At 42.5% G+C, this 23,717-nt stretch overlaps 1 protein-coding gene across 1 annotated transcript; it reads left to right on the top strand.

Moving 5' to 3' along the window:
- The first annotated feature begins 10,300 nt into the window (after nt 1-10,300).
- LOC125517133 (disease resistance protein RGA5-like) lies at nt 10,301-20,739 on the top strand. The gene is made up of 5 exons (XM_048682319.1): nt 10,301-10,488; nt 10,977-12,138; nt 12,757-13,185; nt 15,064-15,066; nt 19,173-20,739. Exons 2-5 carry the CDS (start codon nt 11,282-11,284, stop codon nt 20,719-20,721), a joined length of 2,838 nt encoding a protein of 945 aa, XP_048538276.1. The 5' UTR covers nt 10,301-10,488; nt 10,977-11,281; the 3' UTR covers nt 20,722-20,739.
- Nucleotides 20,740-23,717: the final 2,978 nt, after the last annotated feature.

The raw sequence follows: 23,717 nt of genomic DNA, 5'->3' as shown, positions 1-23,717 counted from the left end.
ATGCAGAAATTGGGGAGAGTGGAGGAAGTGGCCATCAACAGGGAGAAACGAGACGCTGAAGGTATGAAAATACCCAACTCTAGAAACCAATTTTCTGCTCTATCTGACAATGCCATTATTCTACGCGCTACTCTTATGGGGGTTAAAATCTCTGATGATGATTTCTCTACTATAGATGTTCTTCGAGAACTAGAGCATTCTAGAAATCTTTTAAATGATAAAAACAATGATGAAAAAAATACTAGTATCACTATTAATGATGGTTTGGGTAATGATATCCCTTTATCCTTAACCTGGGATGATGATAACAGTAATGTAGAGGAACCATTTATTCTTGTTCAATCAAAACAAAAGAAAAGGAGAGAGAAACGCAGACGATCGGGTGTGATTGTATCCCCCATTGGATCTGCTAGGCCTATGACAAGAAGTCAAAAGAAAAAAGAGGAGGGTACGACTGCCGTGGATCCTGGCAGACCCCCCAGAGTGAAGAATAAGCCTGAGCGATATAAATGAAAGGCATCTTTTGGAATTGCAGGGGGACAAGTAAGAAGGGCATGTCTACTTTCCTCTCAGATATGATATGTGCCAATGAGGCAGATTTTATTGGATTACAAGAGACCATGAAGGAATCCTATAAACTTTCCTTTTTTAGGAAAATAGACCCATATCAGAAATTTCATTGGGAATGGGTTCCCTCGAGGGGGAAGTCGGGAGGTATTCTGTGTGGCCTCAGTAAAGATAAATTTGATGTTCTTGGTTCTAAACAAGGACAATACATCCTGCAAATGGACTTGTTTGATAAAAACAAGAAATGTAGTTGGTCTCTCTTAGTAGTATATGGTGCTGCTCACGATGAGCATAAACCTGAATTCATCGCAGAATTATCCTCCTTGTGTCACAATATCAATAGGCCATATTTGGTGGTGGGGGGGGGGGACTTCAATATTATTCGCCACAGTGGTGAGAAAAACAAAAAAACACCCCTATCTCATTTTTCAGATGTTTTTAACTCTGTTATCCACCTGCTGGGGTTAAGAGAAATTCACATGGCTGGGGGATGCTATACGTGGTCCAATAAGCAGGAAAACCCAACCCTTGAAAAATTGGATAGAGTACTAATGTCTCCAGAGTGGGAAGATTTATTTCCTCTCGCTTTGGTGAGCAAGCAAGTTAAGGAATTATCTGACCACAATCCTCTACTATTGGATGGTGGGGTCGCCTCATCTAGAGCACTAGGGAATAGGTGCTTTAAATTTGATAATGCTTGGATTAACAATTCAGAGTTCCTTCCATTAGTGGCTGATATTTGGGCTAGGCCAATGTATACTATTAATCCCATTGATGTACTAAACATTAAACTGAAGAGGTGTAAGAAATTCTTCAAAGGTTGGGGGTCCAATGTGTTTGGGCACAATAAGATTAAGAAGAGACTTATCAAACTTGAATTGCAAGAGTTGGAAGCGATTGAGGAGTCCACTGGGCTGTGCGGGGAGGCTTACACTAGGAAGCTCGATATCCTAGTAGATCTCAATGAGATGTATGTAGAAGAAGAGCTTCATTGGCATCAACTTTCTAATGAGAGATGGTTGTTGAAAGGAGATAATAACACTGACTTCTTTCATAAAGTAGCTAATGGACGTCGCAGGAAAAATTCCATGAAATCCCTTGAGTACGGATCTATGACTATAGAAGGGACCAAAAACCTGCTGTCCCATGCCACAGAGTATTACAAAACACTTTTTGGGCCGGCTCCGGGTAACCTTTGCCAAATTGATGCAGACTTATGGTCTCAGGAAGAAAAGATGACGTATGCTGATAATGAAGACTTAACTCGACCTTTTTCTCTTGAGGAGATTAAAAAATCCCTTTTTGATATGAGGTCCAATCGTGCCCCTGGTCCAGATGATATCCCTGTTGAGTTCTATCAACATTGCTTGGAGGTGGTTGCCCACGACCTTTTCTGTCTTTTCGAATGGTTCTATGAAGGCAAGTTGGACGTACAACGCCTAAACTATGGCATTATAACTCTTTTACCCAAATCGGCAGATGCTACAAGAATCCAGCAATATAGGCCAATTTGCTTACTTCGTTGCCCCTATAAACTTATCACTAAAGCTATGGATATTAGAGTAAGCAAATATGCCTATAAGCTGTTTAGTGTCCAGCAAAATGCGTTTATTAAAGGGAGACACATTGTTGATGGTATTCTCTCCTTACAAGAAGTATTGCATTATACTCATATCAAAAAGCAAGTGGGTGTGGTCCTTAAACTTGACTTTGAAAAGGCCTACGACAAAGTAAATTGGGATTTTTTGCTTGACTGTCATAAGAAGCGTGGGTTTAATTCTAAGTGGTGCGGGTGGGTTTCTCAAATCCTTAAGAACGGCACGGTGAGTGTCAAGATGAACGATGAGATCGGCCCATATATACAAAGTGCTAAGGGGGTACGGCAGGGTGACCCTCATTCCCCCTTTCTATTCAACATGGCGGCTGAATGCCTGACCAAAATGGTGCTCTCAGCACAAAAAAACGGCCTCATTAAGGGTTTAGCGGCTGACCTTATTGAGGGAGGTGTTGGTATCCTCCAATATGCGGATGATACGGTGGTTTGTTTTGAACATGATATTGATAAAGCTATCAATGTCAAACTTTTGCTGTATCTATTTGAGCTCATGTCAGGATTGAAAATCAATTTTGACAAAAGTGAGATTTTTACTATTGGAGGGGATAACGAGACTGACTCAGTTTATGCGGACATGTTTAATTGTCAAGTGGGCACCCTGCCCATGAGATATTTGGGTGTTCCTGTTACATATTCTACTCTTAAGAACATAGATTTGGATTTTCTGGAAGGGAAAATGATTAAAAAATTGGATGCCTGGATTGCGTATGCAGCATCATCAGGAGCCAGACTTACTTTGTTGGGATCCAGCCTGGATGGGATTCCATCTTATCTTATGTCGATGTTTCTTTTCAATAAAACCTTTATTGAAAAAATGAATAAACATCGCAGACGATTTTTCTGGAGAAAAAAGAATAAGAAACATGGATACCATATGGTGAAGTGGGATAGAGTATGTCGCTCTAAGAAAATTGGGGGTTTGGGGATCAAGGATCTTCATAAGCAGAACATTAGTCTGCTTGTTAAATGGTGGTGGAAGCTTGAAACAGGTGATGGCCTGTGGCAGCGTATTGTGAGGGCCAGATATTTCAGAAACAAAACAGTAGCTGATATACAAATCCTGTTATCCAGTAGTCTTATCGTAGAATCTCTTAGTAGTTGGGCAGTTGCTTGTGAGTGCCATCAGGTTTTCGCCTCACAGCGGGTGGTCCGCTCTAGGATCATCATGCAGTGGGTTTCCTGATGGTGCACCAGCTCGCTCTTCCCCTTTCAGTCTCCTTTTGCATTTCTCAGTTCGGTCTATAGTTTCCTTTGGTTGGATAGTGGCTAGTTGACAAAACTTGGATTCAGACTGATATATTTCCGTTGATTGAGAAATTAATGGAAAGGGGTGAGAGCCCGGTTGGAAAAACTGGGCCATTTGATGGTAAAGTGAAGTACAATCAGGCTTGTTGACTCTACTGTACACGTATGCCTACATTACTTACTAAGTATATTTTACTGCATATGATGATTTTTTGCCAGCTGTCCAAAGGTTCTGATTTTGGATTCTGTCAAGTTCAATTCAGATTTTAATTTTGTTTCCACCTCCTTTTGTATTGACAATGTGTGCGGCATTTAAACGATGACTGAAAATTCTTAGACATTGTGAGGCATGGAAAGGATTGGACTTTGATTTTTATCATTAATTAAAAGGTATAGGTAAGGCTTGGTATGTTCTAATTTGGAGTTGCACTGCAGCCACGAAAATGGGAGCTTGGAAGCGAGCCAGACGTGAATTGCATGTGCGCGAGCTTGGTGGCGATCGCAAGACCCCTACCTCGAGTGTTCCCATCCACCTACAGCGGCTTCATACAGGTGAAGACACATACTCAATCTGCCATTACCTGGTTGGCACATGCTTGAATGTACGAACCAATTATTCTTGCTAAGTTTTTCTCTTTCAACCATGAAGTGCAATACTATAGGTGAGCGCTCGCCACATTTCTCGAAGAAATCCACCAGCTTAAAAATCTTGCTGCTGGTATGCATCCACCACCTGACCCTTAATCTAAATTTGAGAAGAAATTGATGTAACATCTGCTCTTATGTTCTTTGTAACTCCGAATTGGAACCCAATGGCAAGTCTTTTTGAATGAATGAACAGAGCAACTATGTCTTAGCATATTTTTCCAGAATCTATATTTTTTTAGCTTCATGCTATTTAGTGCAACCTTTGCTATATTCAGTTTGTCCACCTTTAATGCATTTGTTTATGTGACATGTAACATCTGCTCTTATGTTCTTTTTGAAAGGAATGGAACCCCCTACATCGATGTTTTATTTTTTGAAAGAATAAGAACCAAGATGAGCTAGGCTCACTCCTTCACAATGAAGATTTTTGTTCATTTCTCTTTATCTTGCAAAACAAATAATATTTACAGTTTTATGCAAGACTTTTTTAGCCCGAGCACTGGACAACGGGCACCCGAACTTGAGCAGGCTGGGAGGTTTCATTGCCTCCTAAGCAGTCGCACACAACCTCTTCGGAATTTTATGCAGGACTTGATGAGATAAGAATGTTCAAATTCTAACCCATGATGTTGTAGCAGGAATGCGACAAATCTTTGTGATTTAAAGTACGTTCTTGTTTTTTCGTTAAAATGCAGAATAAGTCGCACATTTGTGGACTTCGGTAATTATGATGTTGGAGATTATACCAAAGCGAATTTAATGTCAAGGTATCTTTTAATGGTAGGTATTCTGACCATAACCCTTGTTGTAACCTACTCCCTCCGTTCCAAATTACTCGTCGTGGTTTTAGTTCAAATTTGAACTAAAACCACGACAAGTAATTTGGAATGGAGGGAGTAATTTTTATTTTCATGGTGGTATGTTGCAAACTTACTTGATGCTTAATCCAGATATAATATTTCACGCACAAGTACACCCCTCTAAGCAATTGGTCAGAATTTTGATCTTCTATTGATTCATGTTACACACTTTAGGACAAAGGAGGGTGTATCTTCCCTTTGAAACAACTTTAACGAAATGCATTTCGCAATTAGATGGGTAAAGTTTATCAAAGGGAGCATTTCAGTTATTGGGCTGTTATTTTTAGTTAGTATGTCTTAGCTATAAACCGGGTTTTTGTTATTTTCATTTATTGGAGCCACACAAAAGAATCTTGTTGCGGTCGAATAATAAGGAGAGACAAACACCAACATTGCCCTACATGCAACTTCCATTGTGTGTAAATAAGGACTTAACATGCAGTTACCTCTTGTGGTTGGAAAGAGTTTTTCATTTGTAAATCAGATGTACAATACATCATCTTCTCTCATGGTATGTGATGACCATTTCATATATTTGCTAATTTTGGAAAAGGTGCACAAGCAATTGTAAGTGGGTGTGAAGGGCGTTGCCTCGGGACAACAAACTTACACATGGCGATGCTGCTAACTGTTTGAAAAGGTGCACTAGCATTTCATATATTTGCTAAAATTTTGAAGTGTCGACAATACAAGAGTAAGTGCGAATGAACACAGTAGAGGAACAGAGGGAGGTGGAGGGAGGTCGGGTGGGAGAAAACATTGAGATGCACTATGGGGCAATGCAATGTCACAATGGCAGCGGAGGCAAGGGAATATTTTAACTCAGTGTTACAAATGCAGTGAAGTAGTGCCTGCTATGCACCAGATGGACCTTATTTTCATATATGCTTTTCTTAAAATGAAAAATACTAAAATGCACATGGTTCTAATTTATTGGTATTCGATGACAATTCCTTATCTAGATTGTAATTAGTTATACTATTTCCTACAGGTTAGAAGGTACATATGAGACAAAGTAAAGTTGATTATATATGGGATATATACTAGAAAATTATAAGGCGTCATATGCAAGTTGTCTGGAAATTCTGGCGAATGCATTGACTTTGGCCTCACACGGGGCAAGACATGAACATGATGCCTGATAGTTATCATCACTGCACCTTTGGAACTGTTCTTTTTCTTGCAATATCCTTCATCTAATGAGAGTTGTTACCATGCACATGTTAGCAATGCAGGTGAAAACGCTACCACAAAGCTTGGTTAAGTCTATTTTTGTGCAAATGAAATATATTTCCTTGGATTAATGATTTAGTAGATATTGGTTCAATACTGCTATCATTGATTTTTGTGCTAAGGGATAACTAGGGTAATTTTCTAGCCATGTCAGTAACATGCCTTGAGTATTCAAACTTGGTATTACAAATTTCTCAAATTGATATTTGATTCTTTCAAGGAATATTGTTGTTTGCCAAAATAACGAGATACTCGAGTCACTTAAGAAAAATGGTACGCCTTTGGAGGTGTTCACAGCGAAGGCTGCTGGTGTTGGCATCGCTGTTGTTTATAAGCTAAATGATCTTTAGCGTGATGGGAAGTTATCAACTCTCATGGTGATCACTAATTATCTTTAGCGTTGCATAGTGAGGATGAGATTGGACCACCCGTCTTTGGTAGAAAATTGATTCCCATTTGGTTAAGTTGTAGAGGGAGCATATAATGGTTATTATTGTCATTAATTGCATTGTGCTTTCCCTTCTTCAGCGGAATTGACTTTATGCCCATTACATAATCTGCACAGAAAATGTAGAATGCTATTGGCATAATTACTTTTCCTCTAGAGCAGTGTTTCTAAGCAAACAAAAATGGCCACTTGTTCTTTATAGTGCATGCAGAGGAGAAAGGTATGTGCTACCATATCCTGGTCGTCAATAGTAAATGTGTGTATGATCTTCACAAAGTCATAGTTCTGAAGTGTCTTTGCAACTTTAGATAGTGATTTTACTGTTACTATTTCTTTCATGTTAGAAGGCACACAATATTTTTATCATTTAATCTTTGCACATGAGTAATTATTATTTGTAATCAGATAGTGTGAGAAATGAAAGATTTATTTGTCTTAGCATTAGATGTTAAATATGCATGGTATCATATTCAATACACATATCATTTCCTTTCGTTATTCTGTGCCCATGTCAGAACTAATGCAAGAATAAGTATTAGAAATAATGCGATGGTGCCCATGTCAAGTCTTGCAGTGGATTAAAGAGGTTACCATGTAAAATCATTTTTGTTTGTTGTACATAGTATAATCATTAATTTGTGTGCTCCCGAGTCGTGGAGTAAATCAGCCAGGATGAAGTTTGAAAAGTTATCTTAGCCCGTACTCCCTCCATTTCTTTTTACTCCACATATAAGATTTGGTCAAAGTCAAATTACACAAAGTTTGACCAAATTTATATAAAAAAATATGAACATCTACAATACTAAAACTATATAGTATGAAAATACGTTTCATGATGTATCTGATAATATTGATTTCATATTGTGAATGTTTATATTTTTTAATATAAAGTTAGTCAGACTCTATAAAGCTTGACTTTGACCAAATCTTATATGCGGACTAAAAAGAAACAGAGGGAGTATAAAGGTTATGATTTTCCTTTAATGTTTAAGCTTCTAGGATATTTACTGTAGCCGCCAAACATTAATAGAGGTGTGAGAGAGAGATAGAGGGTGAAACCCAGAGAGAGAGAGAGAGAGGGGGTGGGAGAGATGGAGGATGGTAGACAAAGAGAGGAGTATGCATTTTATTCATATATGTGTAATCAAAAAAAGTCGTGGCAACGCACGGGCGTTCTACTAGTTGTATGTAAGGGCGGAGATCCAACCAGAGAAAAAGGCATCTCACCACGGGGATCGTCTTGAGATGTTGTCCTTGGGCGGTGGGATATTAGAGAAATACAGAAGGTAAAAGAAAATAGCGTCGGGTCCTTCCCCCCAAACTTGGCCACCTGGGTCGTGCCTGTCAGGTCGGCACGTTAGCACGCCCCGCCATGAGCCAGGCACGACACAGGCTAAACAGGTTGTGCCTGACACGCGGCATGCCTTGGGCCATGCCTAGGCCTGAAGGTTGGGCACGCGGGCCAACACAACATGGTCTCTTTTTTAATAAAAAAATCAAATATTTTTTAAATAGATGACCTAAAATATAGCTGAATAGGCTTAAAAAATAGCTCAACAGGCAAAAAAATATGCAGCCTAGTGTGCTAAACGTACCACAAGCCGACCCGTTTATTAACTGGGTCGTGTCTAGGCTAGAGGACACAACACGCGGACTGGCACGACACGACCCGACTAATAATCATGCCACAACGGGTCGTGTCGTGACATGCCCAATTAGGGTAGGCCGTACCGTGCCATGCCAGGCCGACACGTTTGGCCAGCTTTGCTTCCCCTAGGATACACATGCGCTTTTGGTTTGTACTGAGTCTTGGACCAACCACATATCGACACCTATATGTACCTACTAATAAAGGGATTATTACTTCTGCCTGTTTGTCATGAAATTGCCCCAAAATTATAAAATATTACCCACCGATGCAACCTATAAGTGACAAAAAAAACATTTCACACAGGGGAACACCCGCCTGGGCCATCCCACGCAGTAGGGACCTCCTATACGGTGGTTTGCGTACTGGGAGAAGACACAACGCGCCCGTTTGGGCCGCCCATGTGCGGTCGGCCTGATTTTTTAATCTGGTTATTCTTTTTTCTTTTTCTTTTCTGTTGTTTTTTTCTACTTTAAATAAATTGGTATTTCAAAAAAGTTCCAAAATTTTAAAATTTGAGAATTTTGAGATAAAATGTTTAGTAAATCATTAATTTTTTGAGGATTCAAAAAAGTTCGTCATTTTCAAAAATTGTTCCCGATTTTGGACAAAAATTGCCAGGAAATAAAAAACTATCCAAGATTTTGAGAAAAAGTTCGTGTATTATTTTCAAAATAAATTTAAAAGGTTTGCTAATTCAAAAAAATCATGAATTTTTAAAAATGTCCTGAAAGTTCAAAAGTTGTTCATGAATTACAAAATAGTTTCTTGATTCATAAAATATTTGCTGATTCAAAAAATTATCATGCATTTCAGAAATTTTTCGTTGAATCAAAAAAATGTTCAACAATTTGAAAATTTGTTCCACCAATCTCCAAAAACAAAAATGTCCGTTGATTCTAAAAATGTTCACAGATTCAAAAAAAATTAAAAATGTTCACAATTCTATATAAATATTACTAGTAAATAGTATAAAATGTTCATGACTTCAAAAAATGTCCGTGATTTTAAAAAAAGTTTGCAAATTTGTAAAAAAAACACGAATTTTAAAAATATTCTTGATTTCAAATATGTTCGTGAGTTTAAAAAAATGTTCATGATTTTCAAAATTGTTAACAATTTCACCAAGATATTCACAAATGTGAAAAGATGTCCACAAAAAATAAACAGAAATATAAAAGGAAAAATAAAAAAATAGAGAAGAAAAAGAAAATAAAAAAAGAGTTTAGGGAAGGTTCTAGAACCTTCTCAAAACCATGAGGAAGAAATCCAAAAATGGACCGGCCCAAAGCAGGATCAAAGGCAGGAGGGGGTGCATGCTAGGACTCTACACGCCAAATAGGAAACCCCCATCATACAGTAATGGCTAGAGAAATACTCCCTCCGTTCCAAAATAGATGACTCAATTTTATACTAACTTTAATACAAAGTTGAGTCATCTATTTTGGAATGGAGGGAGTACGTTTTAGGTTGGAGAATCTGCCCACCTGGGCCGGCCCACACAGTAGCGGCTGAAAAAATATGTTTGAGAATGCCCTACCTGAAATACAACTATGTCTACGAGTGCCGCGAATGAACCTTCGGTTCTTCCCAAGAACAAGGAGACACGCAATGAGAAAGAGAATGGTATTGTATCTCGATGATGCTGCCAAATATGATCCATTAAAAATTATGATTTTTTTTCTGTCGCAACACAGGGCCATTTTGCTACTAGTGAGTACTAGACTTGGCCATAGGCAGCCCGGCCCGACCTTGTCCATGGGCTGGGCTCAGGCCTAGATTTCAAGGCCGACGGCCGGGCCAGGCCTGGGCCCGTCATATTCATGCATTAATGAGGAGGCCCGGCCTGTGACCCGAGGCCTGACAGGCTTTTACTATCATGGGCCGGGCTCGGGCCTGATTTTTAGGTCCGATGGCTGGGCCGGGCTTAGGCCTCGGTTTTTTGCATCGGGCTTTGGTAGGCCCGGCCCGGCCCGACAGATGGCCAGGTATGGTGAGGACCAATGTCCCCAAACATCTGCACTCCAATTTGCTCCTCTTGTCGCGTTGGGTAATCCAAAGCAGGAAGGAAAGGCTCCAAGCCTCCAAGCGGTCGGAGCTTCGGAGGCGTCGGTGCCCGAAATCAGTGGATGCCAACAGGAAGCCTTCCCTTCTCCCCCCAGCCCTTGCCCGGAGCGCGGCCGGCCAGATCCGCGGCAGGGGGCGGCCACCGAGGGCACCGGAGGTGATTACTGACTCCTGGAGTAATTGCCTAGCACAGTTACTGATTTCTAGTTCGGTCTATTTCTGTTTCTTCGTCTTAATCTTAATCTCGGTGTTCATCTTGACATGGAGTAGAGCGTCAAACTTGCAATTTTGTTTATCTGCATGCAAATGCTACAGTACCAATTAGTATGTCAGCGAAGTTAATCATTAAACGAGGTCCAGTCGAAAACGGAAATTTCATCAAATCTCTTCTTGTGATCAAACGCTGTAGCCGTGTAGCAGGTTCTAATTGATTCAGGCACACATATGCTGCATCAACAAGAGAGGCAGCGTCAGTCATATCACATCACACCGCAGGAAACGAACCCAATGAATGTTTGGCATCTAACTCCCAAGTTTTACTTTTGGTTTGGTGTCGTGCAAAGAGTATCTCATTCTCCATGCATGCTAGCCTGTTGTTACAGAAATTAACAATGGGTTTATTTGTCTCTGTTGTGATGAGTTCAGGATTGGGGAGAAAAAAATAGCAGGAAGAGGCCACAAACATCAGCTGCTGTTTGCTCGGTAACTGACAATAGTAATCTTTGTGCTGTGCGCCTGTGCCTCCTTCGTTCCACACGCGTCATTTCATTTCAGACCCCAACTCAAGAAGAAACAGAAATAGTGGAAGAAATGATAAAAGGAGAGGAAGAAGCAGAGAAATGGAGTGCAACTTCTGTGCTATGCCTCCTTGGTTGATCGCTTCATCTCCAAGTCCCTGAGCACTGAGCAGTGACACGGCTTCTTGAGTGGAGGCTAACAGAGGAAAGGCCATGGAAGCCGCGGTGGTGAGCGTGTCACACGGAGCCATAGGCTCCCTTCTTGGGAAGCTCGGCGATTTGCTCGCCGGCGAATACAAGCTGCTCAAAGAAGCAAAGGGCGAGATCATGTTCCTTAAAGCCGAGCTCGAGAGCATGCGTGTGTTCCTAGAGAGGACGTCGGACGCGGAGGAGGAGGAGGCTGACAAACAAGAAAAGTGCTGGGCTGAGGAGGTTCGTGACCTGTCTTACGACATCGAGGACAATGCCGACGACTTCATGCTCCGGGTGGAATGCGAGTCAAATAGCAAGCCACATGGCTTCAAGGGGTTCATTGAAAGGAGCAGGTTCATTGAAAGGAGCATGAACTTGCTGACGACAATCAACACTCGGCATAAGATCGGCAAGGAGTTTCAAGGTCTGAAGAGACGTATCATGGAGGTGAGCGAGAGGCGCATGAGATACAAGCTTGACAGCACTGCCTCAAAGCCAAACAGCACGGCCATAGATATACGCCTGTTGGCGCTCTATGTGGACGCAGCGGGCCTCGTCGGTATCAATGAACCGAGGGACGAACTGATTAAGGTGATGCTGGACCAAGATGGTGTTTGTGCACAGCAGCTGAAGGTGCTCTCTGTTGTGGGATTTGGAGGCCTTGGTAAGACCACACTTGCAAATGAGATTTATTGCAAACTAGAGGGGCAGTTTCAGTGCCAGGCTTTTGTTTCTGTGTCCCAAAAACCTAATATAAGGAAGATTCTTAGAAACATACTCTCTCAAGCTGGCTATGTGGTCCTGGATCAAACTAATATGGAATCATGGGATGAGGATCAGCTGATCAGGACACTTCGAAGATTTCTTGCAGACAAGAGGTACTCCCTTCTGTAGTCTATAGTGCTCGGTTTAGTTTTGTGGGAATATATTCTTTCAGCTTGCTTGTATGCTGTTTGTAGAAATTCCTGTGGATGTGGGTAAGAAACTTACATCTTAGATCCTCTGGATGGGCACTTTATTAGTGAAATTAGTTACGCCATCAAGTTCCACGAAACCTCTATAATCAAGTAATTTGTTCCATATTTGATTTCTTTTGTTGTCACTGAAAAACATGACACTAGATTAACACTAGTTTGCAAGTCAGAAATGTTACAATTAATTTTCATATATTCTAAAAGTAAAATTCCTCAAATGAACATCTCAATTCTTACAAATGCCTGCATAATTATTTTTTTAAAAGAGGCAACGCCTGCATAAGGTTCAGTTTTAAAGCATTTACTCATTGATTCACAGAAAAACAAGGCAACACGAGCTATCATTTATGCAATTCTAAAACCAAATGGGCCATTTTGGCACCACCAAGGCTCAACTATCATGTATATGCACTTTTGGAAAACTTAAAGGAGGTTTTCTTGGGTGTGTTTTAGCCTTTTAAAGTTCATTTGAAGAAAGTGAGGATGCTTATGATGCTGCATATAATTTAACCTTCTTGGCAGGTACTTTATTGTAATCGACGACATATGGGATGCAACCACGTGGAGTATTGTTAGATGTGCTCTGCCAGAAAACAGCAATGGCAGCAGAGTAATAACAACTACACGAATCGAGACCGTGGCTACAGCGTGCTGCTCCAATAGCTATGATTATCTTTATAAGATGAAATTACTTAGCAATGAAGAGTCAAGAAAGTTATTTCTCAGAAGAGTTTTTGGTTCAGAGGATGGTTGTCCTACGTATTTGGAAGACGTTTGGGCTGAAATTCTAAAAAGATGTGGTGGCTTGCCACTCGCAATTATCAGTATATCCAGCCTATTAGCTAGTCAACCAAAGATGCTGAAGGGGCAATGGGAGGATATATTGAATTCTTTGAGCTCCAACTTTGAAGTGCATCCCACCTTGGAAGGAACGAGAAAAATACTAAACCTGTTGAAAATATTAGCACTTTTCCGATTAGACTTATCCACGAGTAAACAGTAAGCATGACATAAAAGGTATGCATCTCATAGCGATACCTAAGCATACTAGCACGTACAGAACATAGAATCGAACCATCTATGAGCAGCACATATACGGCTAGCATAAGTACGAGTAAACGAGGGATGAACAGATCATACCCTCCGGTTGGCCAGGCCAACGCGGCGGCAGCAGCAGCCTCGGCGTCGTCCGTGGCCTTCTTCTTGGAGGCGGCGTCGTCGGCCATGGTGTCGATGCAGGGGAAGTAGTGGAAGCAGAGGCAGACGAAGTTGGGGACGGATCAGGAGCAGTCGCGTCGAGACGCTCCCCAAAAACCTTATTGCCGTTCTTCCGGGCAGGATCTCGAACGACAGGGTTCCGGAGGCACCTGCTCTCCCGACCAACCGTGCATGCGGTCGCCGGGATGGGATCGCCGGAAGTAGCACAGAGAGAGGAACAGTAGCTGACGGCTAGGGTTGTACGAGAGGGAGTGAGTGAACTGAGTTAGGGTTCACTTCACTGGCCAGTGCCTTCTTATATAGGCCGTCAAGTAGATGGGCCTGGGCTAGGCCCACGACCGAGTCCGCGAACAGCCCACGGTCCAACGTCTCGGACAGTGGCGCTTCCGTAAGCGACTCGTTAATTAATTAACCATTCCTGCGCGGCAAAAATAATCTTCGGCTCGGCTCATTCCCGCAACCCGCGGCGCGCGCGCGTCGTGACGAGGCGAGGCGAGGCGGGTGGCGGAGGAGGAGGAGCGTGCGTGTACCACTCCTCTTCCCAAGCTTCCAATGGCAAGTGGTAGAGCAGCCCTTATAAAGGGGTCTCAACTCTTCTCAAATAGCAAGGTGGGACTAAACTTCCCACCACCTGCCATCTCATACATGGGCCTCAAAATTAACCAGGGATTAGTGTCTTATATGGGCCTAAGCCCATCCATAATCCAACAATCCCCCACCAGATCTCGAGGCACATAAGTTTATCAACTATTCCAAACAATGTTTGATATACCAGAATTTTCAGTGGAGACTGTTAAGTTGAACTTCCACCTAGAGCAAAAGGATTAGACTTCTTCACAACTAAACAATGGACTATGCTTTGAATTGTTAGTTTGGCGTGCAGAAGTTTCGCCTATTGTCAGCTGATACATGACTGCCGAAGGCTAAACCCCACGGGTGGAGCTTATTAGTCATACTCCGTACCTTCTCATGAGCTTAATAGAGATTACCCAATCTCATAGACTGTGACCAGTAGTCGGGCTCACATAGGTGTGTTCCTCCAAAGAATGCTCTGTAGGTTAGCATCTTGCTTACACAAGCTTTGGAACGCATTAAGACAAAAGTCAGCCTGCCTTACAAAATTGAGAGTATTGTGCATCTCCAACGGAGTGGGTTAATTAAGGATACTCTCCTCAGTTGACCACTGAATTGTTTTCCCAGGTCCTAATTCACGGGATCTCCGATCACATAGGTTGGGTTACCCCCATGGCAACTTATATGGGTCTCATACCCATCTCCCTCGATGCATTTTCTATCACAATCCGTGATAGCCCTTTCGTAAAAGGGTCTGCCAGATTCTTAGCCGTCTGGATGTAATCCAACGCTATTACTCCGGAGTTTCTTGATTTTCTGACAGATTTCAATCTTCTTCTTATGTGCTTTGTGGATTTCATGTTGTCCTTTGAACTCTTAGCCTTGGCAATCACTGTTTGATTGTCATAGTTCATAAGGACAGCCGGCACTGGTTTATCAACCATCGGCAAATCCATCAAAAGCTCTCGAAGCCATTCTGCTTCGACGTATGATGTGTCTAATGTTGTGAGTTCTGCTTCCATAGTTGATCTGGTTAAGATCGTCTGCTTGCAAGACTTCCAGGAAACAGCACCACCACCAAGTGTGAAGACATGTCCATTTGTGACTTTCATCTCATCAGCATCAGATATCCAATTCGAATCACTATACCCCTCAAGTACCGTTGGGTAGCCAGAATAGTGAATTCCATAGTTCGCAGTACCTTGCAAATAACGCATCACTCGCTCTACAGCATGCCAATGCACATCTCCCGGATTGGAAACAAACCGGCTCAGTTTGCACACAGCAAATGAGATGTCAAGACGAGTAGCACATACTAGGTACATCAGTGAACCAACCACTTGAGAATATCTCAATTGATCTACAGCCGTGCCTTCGAACTTTCGAATCCGCACACTAGGATCATATGGTGTTGCAGAAGGTTTGCAGTCCGAATATCCAAAACGGCTCAAAATCTTCTCAACATAGTGGGATTGCAAAAGTGTAATTCCACCCTCATAATTTCTCAGTAGCTTGATGTTCAGGTTAACATCAGCCACACCCAGGTCCTTCATCTCAAAGTTGTGAGATAGAAAAGACTTGACCTCCTCAATGACCTTGAGGTGGGTCCCAAATATCAGTATGTCATCGACATATAGACATAGTATAACTCCTTCGCCCCCACCATAGCGATAGTATACACATTTGTCAGCTTCGTTCACAACAAAGCCAGCAGATGTCAGAGTAGTGTTGAACTTCTCATGCCATTGCTTAGGCGCTTGTTTCAGGCCATACAAAGATTTCACTAGCTTACACACCTTTCTTTCCTGACCATTTACTACAAAGCCATCCGGCTGTTGCATGTAAATTTCCTCATCTAGCTCTCCGTTAAGGAAAGCCGTCTTAACGTCCATCTGATGAATGAGAAGACCATGCGAGGCAACCAAAGCGAGTAACACTCGAATGGTTGTCAGTCTAGCCACAGGTGAATAAGCGTCAAAGAAATCCTCTTCTTCTTTCTGGGTATAACCCTTGGCCACAAGTCTAGCCTTGTACTTCTCAACAGTACCATCGGGCCTAAGCTTCTTCTTGAACACCCACTTACATCCTAATGGTTGACAACCATAGGGACGATCAGTGATCTCCCATGTCCCATTAGCCAAGATGGAATCCATCTCACTACGGACCGTAACCTTCCAGTAGTCAGCATCCGGAGATGCATAAGCTTCTGAAATGTTACTGGGAGTATCATCATCCACGAGGTACACTAGGAAATCATCACCAAAGGACTTTGCAGTCCTCTATCTCTTGCTCCTAACAGGAACTTCCTCGTCATCCTCCATGGAACTCTCATCACTTTTATGTTCATAGTATTCCATCGGAATAGCAGGTTCAGGAGTCTCATCAGATTCCAGTCTAGAATTGCTTTGCATATCTCTCATGGGGAAAATATCCTCAAAGAATGTAGCATCCCTAGACTCTATAATTGTACTGACCTTCTGGTCAGGTACCTCAGATTTTACCATTAGAAATCTATAGCCAACGCTATGCTTGGCATAGCCAAGAAAAACACAGTCCACAGTCTTTGGTCCCAACTTGCGCTTTTTGATTATCGACACGTTGACTTTCGCCAAACAGCCCCAAGTGCGCAAGTAAGAGAGTGTGGTTCTTTTCTTTTCCCATTGCTCATAGGGAGTAGTCTCATTATCCTTTGTGGGAACTTTATTCAGGACATGACAAGATGTCAATACAGCCTCCCCCCACCATACCTTGGATAAACCCGATGTATCTAACATGGCGTTAACCAAATCAGTTAGAGTACGGTTTTTCTGTTCGGCAACCCTGTTTGACTGGGGTGAGTAGGGAGGCGTCCTCTCATGAATAATACCATGTTCCGCATAGAATAAATCAAACTCATTAGAAAAGTACTCTCCACCACGATCAGACCGGACTCGTTTTATTTTCTTCTCAAGTTGGTTCTCAACTTCAGTCTTATAGACTTTAAAGTAGTGTAGAGCCTCATCCTTAGTATTTAACAAATACACATAGCAGAATCTAGTGGAATCATCAATCAGAGTCATGAAGTATTTCTTTCCACCTTTAGTCAACACACCATTCATCTCACAGAAATCTGAATGTATGAGCTCTAGAGGTGCCAGGTGTCTCTCCTTCGCAGGCTTGTGAGGCTTACGAGGTTGCTTAGCTTGCACACACGCATGGCACTTAGAGCCTTTGGCTAAAGTGAAACTCGGGATTAAATCCATTTTAGCTAGCCGCGTCATTCAACCGAAATTTATGTGACAAAGACGTGAATGCCAAACCTCAGATTCGTTCACATTAGAATGAATTTGGTTCACGACTTTATTGCAGAAATCCTCTAGGGAAAGGCTGAACAAACCACCACAATCATACCCTTTTCCAACAAATAGTCCATACTGAGATACGACTACTTTGTTAGACTCAAATACTAACTTAAACCCTTCTTTACATAGAAGGGAGCCACTAACGAGATTCTTCTTTATGGCGGGGACATGCTGCACGTTCTTCAGTTGCACGATCTTTCCCGAAGTAAACTTCAGATCTACCGTGCCAACACCATGAACAGAAGCATGCGAGCCATTCCCCATCGGGACGGAACAATCTCGTGCGACCTGGTAGGAAGAAAACAAAGACACATCAGCACACACATGAATATTGGCCCCAGTGTCAATCCACCAATCAATGGACTGACAGACTGAAAGTATGGTAAACAGATTACCATACCCAGATGCCGCATCATTGTTGCTCAAAGTGACATTCACAGACTTGGAGTCCTGTGCTGGCTTCTTATACTTGTTTGGGCACTTGTTCGCCCAATGTTCATCTGAACCACAAGTAAAGCAGCCATCTCTCTTTTTGTCTTTCTTCTTACCCTTCTTCTTAAAGGTAGTATTCTGCTGGACAGAGTTCTTTCCCTTGAACTTGTGGAAGTTCTTCTGCACCACATTGGCGCTAGAAGAACCCTCTGCCCCTTTCACGTGCGAGTCATTTGCTCTCGAGTTCTGCTCAACACTGAGATGACCAATGACATCCTCAACAGAGAATTCACGTCTCAAGTGCTTGAGAGAAGTAGCCAAGTTCCTCCAACTAGGAGGGAGTTTTGCAATAATGCAACCCGCGACAAACTTGTCCGGTAACTCACACTTCAGGAGCTCTAGCTCCTTAGCAATGCACTGTATCTCATGAGCCTGGTCCAATACAGAACGGTTATCAACCATCCTATAATCATGGAACTGCTCCATGGCATACAGCTCACTGCTAGCATCAGTTGCGCCGAATTTGACTTCGAACGCATCCCACAAGTTTTTGGCAACGCCCATATGAATATAGGCGTCAACCAACTTGTCTCCAATCACACCCAGAACTGCTCCCAGAAAGATTGTGGTTGCCTCCCTAAACGCCTTCTCCTGTTCAGGAGCAATCGTTTCTGTGAGGGACACACCACCAACCCAGAACACGTTCATTGCTGTGAGCCACAAGGTGGTCCTAGTCTGCCAACACTTAAAATGCGTCCCGGTAAACTTTTCCGGTTTCAGAGTAGCAGCAAAGCCTTGAATCGAAAAGTGCCTAAAATAAGGTTTTTGGATTGTTGGAAATATTAGCATTTTTCCGATTAGACTTATCCGCGAATAAACAGTAAGCATGGCATAAAAGGTATGCATCTCATAGCGATACCTAAGCATACTAGCACGTACAGAATATAGAATCGAACCATCTATGAGCAGCACATATACGGCTAGTATAAGTACGAGTAAACGAGGGATGAATAGATTATACCCTCCGGTTGGCTAGGCCAACGCGGCGGCGGCAGCAGCGTCGGACAGTGGCGCTTTCATAAGCGACTCGTTAATTAATTAACCATTCCTGCGCGGCAAAAATAAGCTTCGGCTCGGCTCATTCCCGCGGCGCGGCGCGGCCGCGGAGGAGGAGCGCGCGTGTACCACTCCTCTTCCCAAGCTCTCAATGGCAAGTGGTAGAGCAGCCCTTATAAAGGGGTCTCAACTCTTCTCAACTAGCAAGGTGGGACTAAACTTCCCACCACATGCCACCTCATACATGGGCCTCAAGATTAACCAGGGATTAGTGTCTTATATGGGCCTAAGCCCATCCATAATCCAACAAAACCTTAGCTACACAAATCTTCCTCATTATTTGAAGACATGTATGCTGTATTTGGGTATATATCCAGAGGGTTATACAATCAACAAGAATGATTTGGTCAGGCAATGGTTAGCCCAGGGTTTTATAAGTATATCACACGTGCGGGAACCAGAGGCTGTTGCAGAGGGCTATTTCAATGAACTTGTCAACAGGAGCATTGTTCAACCGGTAGATACAGATCATAATGATGAGGTGTTGTATTGCAAAGTGCATGATATGATGCTTGATCTTATTATGCACAAGTGCAGAGAAGAGAATTTTATCACTGCAGTAGAAGACTTACAAGCCTTGATTGGACTGCAAGGCAATGTTCGCCGACTCTCCCTCTACTTGGATGATGTAATAGATGGCGCTACATTGGGAACTGCCAGGCTCTCACAAGTAAGAGCGCTAGCAAGATTTGGCATCTCCACATACACACCTCCTCTATCAGAGTTCAAGCATCTCCGAGTTTTAACTCTTGAATTTCCAACTAAGCGTGTGACACTTGACCTCACAGGAATGTGTCATTTGTTCCAGTTGAGGTATCTAAAAGTTGTAGCAGCTTATGGTGAAATAGTGCTACCAAGGAAAATTCGGAGACTGGAGCAATTAGAGACGCTGGAATTAAGAACTTACGAATATAGCATGGTTCAAGTTCCGTCAGATATTGTTCATCTGCGCCGGTTATTGCACCTGATCGTTCCTATTGGGATAAGTTTGCCCTCTAGGATCGGCAGCATGAAATCCCTACGGACACTGCGAGGCTTCGACTTGGGCATGAACTCGGTAGAAAACATCAGAGACCTCAGAGATCTGACCAATCTGAAGGATCTTGAAATATGCCGTGTCTACCGGAAGCAGTTGGATGAAGCAGAAGCAACAAAACTTATAAATATTCTGAGATTCTCCCTAGAAAAACTTTGCAACCTCAGATACCTGTGTATGGAATCTTATCTCCCCAGCGCATGCTCGGATGCATTGGGTTCACTATCCGCTTCTCCCCGCCTTCTTCGCAGGCTCCATTTACGGGGTTGCATGTTATCGAGGGTTCCCAAGTGGATTCAGGAGCTCCATAACCTCTATGACCTTGCACTAGGGGTTAAGGAGGTGTTGGATGATGATGTTGGAATCATTGCACAGTTGCACTCCCTCATCCACCTGAACGTGTACATCTTTGGAACTCCTAAAGAGAGGGTCACCATCTGCGGAACAGGATTCCTTGCTCTCAAGCATTTCGAAGTCACCTGCCGTTGGACATCATACCTGACGTTTGCGGCAGGGGCAATGCCCAGGCTCCAGAGGCTCGAGGTCGCATTCAACGCGCGCGGATGGGAGCAGCACGGTGCTGCTTTTGGCGGCGTCGAGCACTTGTCAGGCCTCAAGGAAGTCTCGGTGCGCATTGGGGGATATGGCGCCGAGGAATCAAGTGCAAGAGATGCGCAGTCCGTGCTTAGGGATGCCATTGGCATGCACCCGAGTTGTCCTGCAGCTAACATCAAGTGTCTTGAAAACATGAATTTCACTTTTGATGACTAGAAAAAAGAGGAGGTTGTGAACTCTAGCACTTGAAGGCCAAATTCTGGTAAGAACCACCCAATTAGGCGGCAACAGATAACCCTAACACCATCGCTCTCTCGTCGATTTTTAATAATCTCTTATGCTTGCGCCCTTTATTCCCTGCAAGTTTTATTTCGTGTCATGCCTGAAATGTGAAACTCTTTCCACATTTCTACATGAATCGAAGATTTTCATGTGAAGTTCATGCAAAAAAAAATCAAACATGCTCTTAATCCTGATGTGTTTGATTGTTGTCAACAGTATTTCTGTGTCTCACCCGCAAAAAAAAACAGTATTTCTGTGTCAAGCTGGACTGACCAAGTTGCTATCCTGCAGCGGCATCTTGGCACCCCACTCGCTCCATGTCATCATTTGTAACTGATGAACTCTTCGCTAAGAGATGTGGAAGACGTGGGCCTCTGTATACGCAGGTACATCTGCGTGCTTCATCGTCACAAGATTGTGCTGCCACCATTTACCATATTTCTGTTAAGAACCTATTTTTTAAGATCTGTTGTACGCACTGTTCCTAGATTGAATCACATGTGAAATTTATTCTGCTTGCTAGTTGTGAGCTTGAGTTGTGTGTTTGTGTATAATCGAACGATGAATTGGTGAAAAAGCGATATGTTTCTGAAATTTCGAAACATTCAGCTGTTATATGTAAACCAGTGTGTGTGTTCATGGGAAAGCTTATCCATGTATTGATCACGATCGGCTTCTTCCACCGATCAGATGTGCAGATTTCACATGTTCCATTTTAGTCTTTGCAACATCTGAATGAAAACTGCAGGCTGTTGGTGCCAGAAAGAAATGGTTTCAGTTTTTATCTTGTTCTTGCCGGTGAATGCGCAGCTGTTAATACTGATGTGTGCTGTTATTATTTGAGGTGTCCCTTGCCCGATCCGCTGATGCTACAGCCAACAGCATTATGTGGTGCTGGTTAGTTTTTGCTGATGTTTAGACTGATGTTTTTGCTGGTCACCGGCTCACCACCAGCCTCGCTGACAAACGCTCATCACCGGCGCCAGGGGTCGCTGGTAGGCGGTGACAGTGCCATCTTGAATCCTACAAGACAAAGGATGTTTGATCACACATCAACAAAACACAAGGATCTCCCTAGTGGTTTCAGTCAATGGAAAAGGAATCCTGTAAAATAAAGTGCAAATTAATCCTTAAGAAAAATTTGCATATGCATTGCACTCAGCAACAACCAACAAGATTTTATTTACAATCCTTCAAAATTCATTTGAACCAATGAGGCCCTCTTTTTAGATTAATGCCGCCTTTTTGTAAGGGAAAATTTATTTCTCCATGGCCCTCATAAAACCCAACTGAGTCTCTACAGAATCATCCATGGCTACCAACAGGTGTGGAAGAAATTAAAGAGAACAACTTCCTGGTTGGACTTTTTTCAGTCCACCAATGAGTGGCCAAAAGCCTGATGTCTGCTCCACTTGGGAGCCTGTCTACTCACACACTACACAGAGGCCACCAGATGATGCTGCCGGCCCACTGTCTGCAAGTGCTGCAGTCTTTTCTCCTGCACCCCTTCCACAAAGCAATGGATGATGGATTCCCAAATCCCCTCCTTTTTTTCATTAGCAAACACCTGTAAGTGTGTGCCTGGTTACAGTTTAATCTAATCATCATTGTCCATCATATGCATGATATGGGCATCTCACCGCCACCACAAGAGAACACTAGGATTATCGCATTCGGTTTCAGTCATTTTAGCTAATGCGGGAGAATAATATTATGTGTCGATCCGGGAGTGAGCGTCGTACTGTCATGGGAAGGGATTTATTAGGAGTGGCTATTTAGTTGGTGCTTGACACTTGTGGGTGCAATTGCAGAGCTTTCCCCTGTCCACCAATATTATGTGGTGCCTTTTCTTCTCTGAATTTAAAGAGTGCCAACTTCAGCACTAATCAGTGCAGCAGCATAGTGCTGGAACCTTCCAGACTAACTGAGTGGAGTATTCTGTTTGATGAAACTTATGTTCACTAAATCTGTTAAGAGGCCCATTCTTTTAGGAAATCCATTCTGTCTTGTAGCAAGTTCATGAGCTGTACAGAATCTCTGAAATCATACCATATTATCATATTTGTGGACATATACTATACGAGTCTTGTATTTTTTTTCAACCCAAAAAACATATATATGAGTTTTCAGAGAATTAAGCTATAAATTTTAGGTGTATGTAAAGGACAGCATGAAGTGGCCATGAAGATCTGCAACATCCTCTATCTTAACATATATATTTGCCTCTTAGCCAGACAACAAGTGGATTCCACCACCTCCATCCCAACAACATGCTTTATGCCTGCACAGACAGTTGACATGTTCTGAGCCGTTGCTTCAATCCAGTGCTCCTCATAGGATTAAGCAAAGCCAATTAAGCAAAAGAGAGCACCATCATCGATCATCCATCCCTCAAGGAAGAAGCACAAAGATATCAGGAAATTCAGAAGATAACATTTCCATGAACATCAGGTCTACTTGGCAATAGTGCTATGGCTGACCCATAATAATCATGCGGTTTTGTTTAGCATATCCTCCATGCGCCCTGCCATTCCGACGCTAACTTTGCGGGTGCATGAATGGTTATCAGAATATCAGAAAGGTGGCTGGAATTTGTCTAGTGGAAAATAAAGTTGACATATACTTGATATATGAAACCTTGGACCAGGGAGAGGCAAAGGTTGATTAGTTAATTAGAAATTAGTAGATGCAGCTATCTTATGGCCAAATGGTAATAAGTGATATGGCCACCTTGCTCTGATCAGTTGGTCAGCTGCAAAGTATGCCACTTTCTTTCAGACTGGCCATGAAGCATGCCTTTCGGTCCTCTGATCCGAGAAAAAATAATTAGTATCAGTACATCTGATTAGCTATCTGATCATAGATTTTGTGGCTGGTAAAGATGGCACTTGGAGTGTAGCTGAAGGGACTGGTAGCTCCTGGATTTTTGT

The sequence above is a fragment of the Triticum urartu genome, chromosome 6, assembly GCF_003073215.2.
Source record: "Triticum urartu cultivar G1812 chromosome 6, Tu2.1, whole genome shotgun sequence".
Classification (NCBI taxonomy): Eukaryota; Viridiplantae; Streptophyta; class Magnoliopsida; order Poales; family Poaceae; genus Triticum; species Triticum urartu.
Note: the sequence above shows the minus strand (reverse complement) of the source record. Positions and strands in the feature narration are given on the sequence as shown.

Bases quoted from the DNA above. Each gene is read 5' to 3' on its own strand.
- LOC125517133 (XM_048682319.1), top strand. From the start codon at position 11,282: ATGGAAGCCGCGGTGGTGAGCGTGTCACACGGAGCCATAGGCTCCCTT. The intron at 12,139-12,756 runs GTACTCCCTTCT...CCTTCTTGGCAG, and splicing joins AGATTTCTTGCAGACAAGAG to GTACTTTATTGTAATCGACG.